The sequence below is a fragment of the Glycine max genome, chromosome 12 (genome assembly GCF_000004515.6).
Source record: "Glycine max cultivar Williams 82 chromosome 12, Glycine_max_v4.0, whole genome shotgun sequence".
NCBI lineage: Eukaryota > Viridiplantae > Streptophyta > Magnoliopsida > Fabales > Fabaceae > Glycine > Glycine max.
Window position 1 is genome coordinate 1758279 of NC_038248.2, and position 6366 is coordinate 1764644.

The 6366-nt window shown below is 34.4% G+C and overlaps 1 protein-coding gene across 1 annotated transcript; it reads right to left on the reverse strand.

Moving 5' to 3' along the window:
- Positions 1 to 3502: 3502 nt before the first annotated feature.
- Positions 3503 to 5994, reverse strand: LOC100817000 (transcription factor bHLH121-like). The gene is made up of 5 exons (NM_001255371.2): positions 5878 to 5994; positions 5092 to 5207; positions 4414 to 4541; positions 3870 to 4322; positions 3503 to 3772 (listed from the first exon to the last, which is right to left on the reverse strand). Exons 2-5 carry the CDS (start codon positions 5189 to 5191, stop codon positions 3626 to 3628), a joined length of 828 nt encoding a protein of 275 aa, NP_001242300.2. The 5' UTR covers positions 5192 to 5207; positions 5878 to 5994; the 3' UTR covers positions 3503 to 3625.
- Positions 5995 to 6366: the final 372 nt, after the last annotated feature.

Here is a 6366-nt window from a genome sequence, read left to right on the forward strand (position 1 = left end):
CATATGGGAATTTTGTCTCCTTCTCTGAGAGATCCTAAAAACCACTTAGAATAAAATAAAGATTAATAACAAAGTGGTCGCAGTGGCTACAGAGCAGCAAGATGAGTACGTTCCAGCTTCAAGGGAGACACAACAGCTCGTTGGAATGACTCGTGCCTCGAAGACATGAAGCAAAAGTTGAGCCTTCCACAGGTGTAATATGAGAGCAAGAGGAATATGAAGATGACAGGCGAAAGAAAGAGGAATAACTGATAGTAGATGACTGTGTGATTCTGCTGAGCCTTGTAGGTGGTGTAACGGGAGAGCCACAACAAGCTAAGGACAATGCCTAATATCACAAGCAAGTGAAGAGTTGGAGAAAGAGAAGCAGTGTCTATGGTCTGCTCTTGCAATGTGCATCCCTGCTTCCATTCTGCACTTTTCTTCTTTGTATAGAACCACCCCATTTTGCTCTCTTTCGTTCTCACTCAATGACACATGCAGAACTGGACTGTATCATAAGCACACTAGGTTGTCCTTTAAGGCTAATATAATCTTCTTTTGCTTCTGATATCAGGCTGGCTTTAGCATATATTCTTTGAGTGCAACTTCTGTCCAACCAACATTTTTTTCTCTGTACTAGTAGTGCTTGTAAATTTAGTTTTTTTTATTTCTAATTATTAGCTGAATATTATGAACTTATGAAGTAAAAAATAAATTATAAAAAAATTCAAACAACTATTAACTTATATATGTTTTTTGGATAAATTATGATAACCAATGGTATGCAGAAAATACTTATCATAATTTAGCAGCACAACAATCAGAGATTGGACTAGATTGATGGAACGGGGTATCGCAACCTTTGTGATGCGTAATATCGTTCAATTATTGGTTGACTATAGTGTATTGCCTTGTAATATAGTTTTTAAATTTGTTTAGCCTGCCTTTGTATTTTAAAATAAAAAGAACAAAATACCAAATTAGAATTTCGTCATATCATAAGCAATGATATATTACGCCTGTGTCTGCTAGTAATAGGTACACGTTTTATTATTTTCTCTACAATTTGATCTTTAACATAATAACTTGTGTCATATTTTAAGTCCAGTTAGTCTGCTCATTTACAGCCAACAAAGATAACACAGGAATATGTTAGACTGCTCAATTAGATTTTCTACCTACCTAGGAGATATTTACTTGTAGTCTAGTACCAAAAATTGTAACTCACCAAATTGATTTAATGTTGAGCAACACAATCACAAAACACTTGAATTTTACTCAATGATTAAAAAGAGAAACTTGCAAAGAGTATCTCTGGCGTGCTGGCATTAGTTCTATTGTTTAGACCCATGTCAAGATTCAATCAAGAATCTAATTACCATAGTTGGACTGAAAAATGATGTTTTGGGTATCAAAGTATCGAAAATAGTAACTCCCAACTAAACTAAGAAATTACAACACTTCTCTCTCTAAACACCGAGAGCACACTAACACTCTCTATTAAACAGGAGAATACAACGACTAAGAGAAGTTCAAAGGAGAAACTGTGCATCATCTGAGGTACTTGCAACAGAACCTTGAGAAGTTGATGCTTCAAAATTCTTTCCTCTATTCTTCTTGTGCCAACAATCCTTATTTAAGTGTGCTCACTTGCTACAATTATAGCATTTGAGGTTCTTCCTACTTCTCAAGACTTTGATCTACCATGATTTTGACCCCCACTAGAGCCACGTTCCATTGATCTTCGTCTCGTCATTGTTAAAGCCCCTACTTGCTTGGAATTTTCCAACATGTCCTCCTTATTCTTCCGCCTGAATTCTTCAAGAATAGCTCTGGCAGCATCATTAAAGATTAAACGGCCAACAATATTATTATTTGTTATTTTGATGATGAGTTGATCATATGAATCTGGTAGCTGGTTGAATCTGAAGTAGAAGCTTCACCTGCTGGTTTTCTTCTATGTTGAAATCTGACTCGGAAAACTGGCAAATGAAGTATTCAGATTGTTAATGTGATCTGTCACCAAAGTGGACTCATTCATTCAAAGAGTGTAGAGTTTCCTTTTCAAAAATATTCTGATGTGAAGTGACTTAAGCTCAGACTATTTGTGGAGAGTATCTCGCTCATACAATTTGTAGAGAGTATTCCAAATTTCCTTTGCAGGCTTCTTCTCCGTAATACTGGACAAAATTAAGCCAGCCATAAACAGCCTCTTTGCATATGCAAGGGTAAGGCTGCGTACAATATCCCTCCCCCATACCTTCGCATAGCGAAGAGCCTCCGGGCAATGGGGTACGAAGAATTTAAATTACTTAGTGCAAATTGGAAACAGCATTTTCATCCCTCTCTTTCCACCTTCCATCAGAAATATCCACAAGTCTGCCTTCAATTTCATCTTTGACAATTGTCCTTCCTCAAAATTACTCTTATCTTTAATTTCCACAGAGAAAACTTACTCTCATTGAACTTTTCTATCTCATATTTTGAAACCATGGTTTCACACTAAAGAACTAACTTCCACAACTTCCACCGTAAATAGTACAACCTACTGGAACATGGAACAGTGACTGACTGAAGACCGTGAACTAGTACACCAAAGTTTCCAGGAAAAAGGCGGTCACCAACTGACACACTTAAACGCAAAGTCTTTCCATAGCCAAAATTTTCCTATGCATGAACTTTCACACTACCTCACTATACATCCAAAAACAAAAATAATTCTTTTCTAATGTAACAGATCAAACTACATCACAACCACAAAGCCTAATAAGAATGTTTTTTTCAACACCATAACAACATAAATCAAAGTGAAACAATATCACAACTTACTAACTCTAATACTCATATTAGAGTATAAAAAATAACTAAACTAAAATAAAATATGAGAAAAGAACATTTGAAATCGCAATGGACAAGAAGAAAAAAAGTGAAAGAAATTACAACACTTCTCTCTGAAAACATAAAAAGAACACACTAGCGCTCTCCATTAAAGAGAAAAATACAATTACTAAGAAAACCTCAAAGAAGATCTCTCTTACATATTTCTCTCAATAGACTACGTACTAGTTTATATACAGTTTAACTAATACATAGCAACATTCAGAGTCTAGTTTATATATAGTTATACTATTTATATAGCATTCTTACAATAATATTACTTTTTATTTTTCTCTCTCTCAATTATATCAACAATCCTATCTCACATTTGTAATTCTCTTTCTATATCTTTCTTTTTTGTATAAAAAAATTATACATATATATAGTACAAATGCAATTTCTGGTTGATGGCCGATAGGTGAAGGGATTTTACACCTCCCCTACACATTAGCCACGATGATCATCAACTTGGGAGATTTTTCACCTGCACTTTCAATTTTTTACAAGAAATAACTATATAACATCCAATGATCCAAACCTTCCAATATTTTCCCCAGCAAGAAAAAGTTTGGGTATAGTATTTTTTTTTGTTTTTTAGTATTTAAACCTACTTAAGAATAAATTCCTAGTCAGGGAGAGATTACAGAAGTTACTTCTTTTTTAATAAGACCACAAATAACTTATGCCTCCAGACAGTTGCAGCAGTTAAAACAATGGAAAAACTTCATCATAAGCACTTGACCAAAATTGTGCCATTTCTCATTCATTAGCCTTTGTGCTTGTGAACTACACTACTTGATGAACTATCCTGAACGCTACAAGACAAAGAGCACCTATCTAAAGAACTCACTTCAGTGCAACTGCTTTCCTTCCTTGACAACTTGCTAGATTTTCTTTGTCCAGATGATAAATCCTGCAAAACCCAACACACAAACACCACTTGAATCCAATACCTTTTTTTATCACAGCTATATGTTACAAACAAGATTTCCTTGAAAAGCAACACTGACCTGATCAGCAGAAGACCCAGGAGTCAGAGTGACATCATTAGAATCCTCATGTTTTTCAGCCTTGCTCTCCTTGGATGATTTGTTTCTGGACTCTTGTTTTCCTGACACATGGGACCGAAAACCTGGATGAACAGGTGGCGACATGTACTGGGTGGATCGCTGTTCAGTAAGGGTATTGGGGACTAAATAAGGAACAAATGTTGAACAAGGGTTAGGGATGATTGCAGAATGTTGATTAGCATAGAAGGGGTATGGCTGCATGGCAATAGGAGCAGGAGGTATTGGCATTGGCACTGGATATGGATATGATGGTGGAGCTAGCATTATTGAACGATCCGTTGCAGTCCATGGAGACACAGTCCTGAGCTGTTGCTGATACTGATTATTCAACTTCAAAATATCCGATTTAAGAGAAGCCTTCTCTTCTCTGAGTTCATTTTTCTCCTGAGCCAACTGAAAATTGAATAAATATCACTATTTCCCTTATTAATTTATGTCCCAAAAGCATCAAGGTGACTCATCAAAGCAAGACGAGAAATATTACCTCACAAGATTCTTCATTTAGAGTAGCATATTCATCTTTAAGTTTACTGACTTCAGAAGTAAGGTCCTTTAGCAATTGAATTGTATCACCTAGAATGGTTGCTTTGTCATTTTTGGGCCTATCAGGGTCTGCATTTCAGAGTCACCACAAGCAAAGAGTGATTCAAGACTCAAGAGAAGTGCTTTTTGATCAGTTCTTAGCATCACATGGACAAATTCTAAAGAAGCAACAGGCAACAATTTGTTTCATACAAATTATCAGCATATGTAACCTAAAGTAACCTCTGCTACATGTAGTTGAAAATAATTGAACTCCAACCAGGATAATTTCAAAACTGAAGTTGTTGACATTTATACAAATATGAAGATCCAAAGAAAGCTCCTTATTTGAAAATGACAACTGCAGCATAAAGGACTTTATGGATGAACCAGTGTTTTGGGGAAGGTAAATAAAATACAAACCAATGCTAACACTTGTATAACATAAAAGCAATATGGATACTGTTCTGTTAGTTACAATGCTTCAGTTATTATTAATACATTATTCAAGTAAAGAGAACCATGTAGTTGGATATCATTAGTAAGTCAAGAATAACAACAAAATATCAAAACCCATGACATTTTTTACCAGTCTAATAAACTTTTTGTTGTTTTAATGTGAGAGTGAAATTTGATTTACCTAAAATGTTACCCAGTTCTACAAACTGTACATTGAATCGATCCCTCCTTAGCTTTTCTCGGTCAGCCTTTTGTGTTTTCCTTGCAGCTGTACAATCCATTGGTTCAACTTCAGACCTTTGATAATACATACATGAGTTCCGGAAAGAATAATAGTTTAATCAAAGTTTAGATCATTGGTTTCAGCTTTGTAGAATAAGAAAAACCAACATTATCAAAATAATAAGCAGTAATCTTTGACTTAAAAGATTATTTCGACACATTTTCTACATGGGGATATTCAATTTCATAGAATATAAACCTAAACTCTCAGTAACTATGTAAGGTGGTACTATAATAATTTATCCTATAGAGTCTTTCCTGTTTAAAAACTCTCCAGAGCTTTTATTTCTCTCCATTTATTTTAATGTTTGTGTCGTTCTGTTACTGCTTAAGGAGGAATAGGGTCGTAAGAACAAGGCAAAATTGTCATATCAACGTAATCTATTACTGCTAAAAGCTAATAAAATTCTCTAATGACAAGATAAATCTTTGAAGTTATTATCAGGCAGTACAAAACAATGACAAGCTTACTTCTAAGGAAACTAATACAATTATATACCCTTATGACCAAAGCACGATTATGTAGTTACTTGAGCCCTCTAAGTTTCTCAGAAAGTAAGACAAAAAAATTGTATCCGTAATTGGGTTGAAAACGATGACTAGGAACTCCAATTATTGGAAGGAATTCAGAATGTTTGATGATGAAAAAAATGGAAGATGGAGAAACTAAGATCAGAGATTTTACCTTGATATCTATGGTCGATGATCTCCAATTTTGCCAATTCCCATTGGGATCATCTACTGTTTCCCACTTTCCCTGTAATCTCTTTTCGTCAAATTTTAGGAATCAATTCCCAATGACAAATGAAGGTCACTTGACATTCGACTATTCCTAATGGAGTAATGGGTTGTGTGAGAATTTTTGTTGTTGTAAATAAAGTTTGAATCTACGATTTTGTACAAATTATTTAAACCCTGCTATTAGCAGATTCGAGTAAGTTTATGAGATAGATACATTTTTTCACTGGTTATGAGATAGATACATAAGCAATTAAGCATGTGACATTTTAGGTGGGATTTTAATCTATATCAATACATTTTTTATTTTCTTTTTTACTTAGTCAATTTTGCTACTAAATTAATCAAGAAATTATCGCTAGTAATAATAATAATAATAATAGCAATAAGATTAGTAATCAGTTTTTTAAACTTAACATAACCAATTTTAAAATAA

Bases quoted from the DNA above. Each gene is read 5' to 3' on its own strand.
- LOC100817000 (NM_001255371.2), bottom strand. From the start codon at position 5,191: ATGGATTGTACAGCTGCAAGGAAAACACAAAAGGCTGACCGAGAAAAG. The intron at 4,323-4,413 runs GTAATATTTCTC...TTCAATTTTCAG, and splicing joins TAAATGAAGAATCTTGTGAG to TTGGCTCAGGAGAAAAATGA. The intron at 3,773-3,869 runs GTCAGTGTTGCT...TGGGTTTTGCAG, and splicing joins CTGGGTCTTCTGCTGATCAG to GATTTATCATCTGGACAAAG.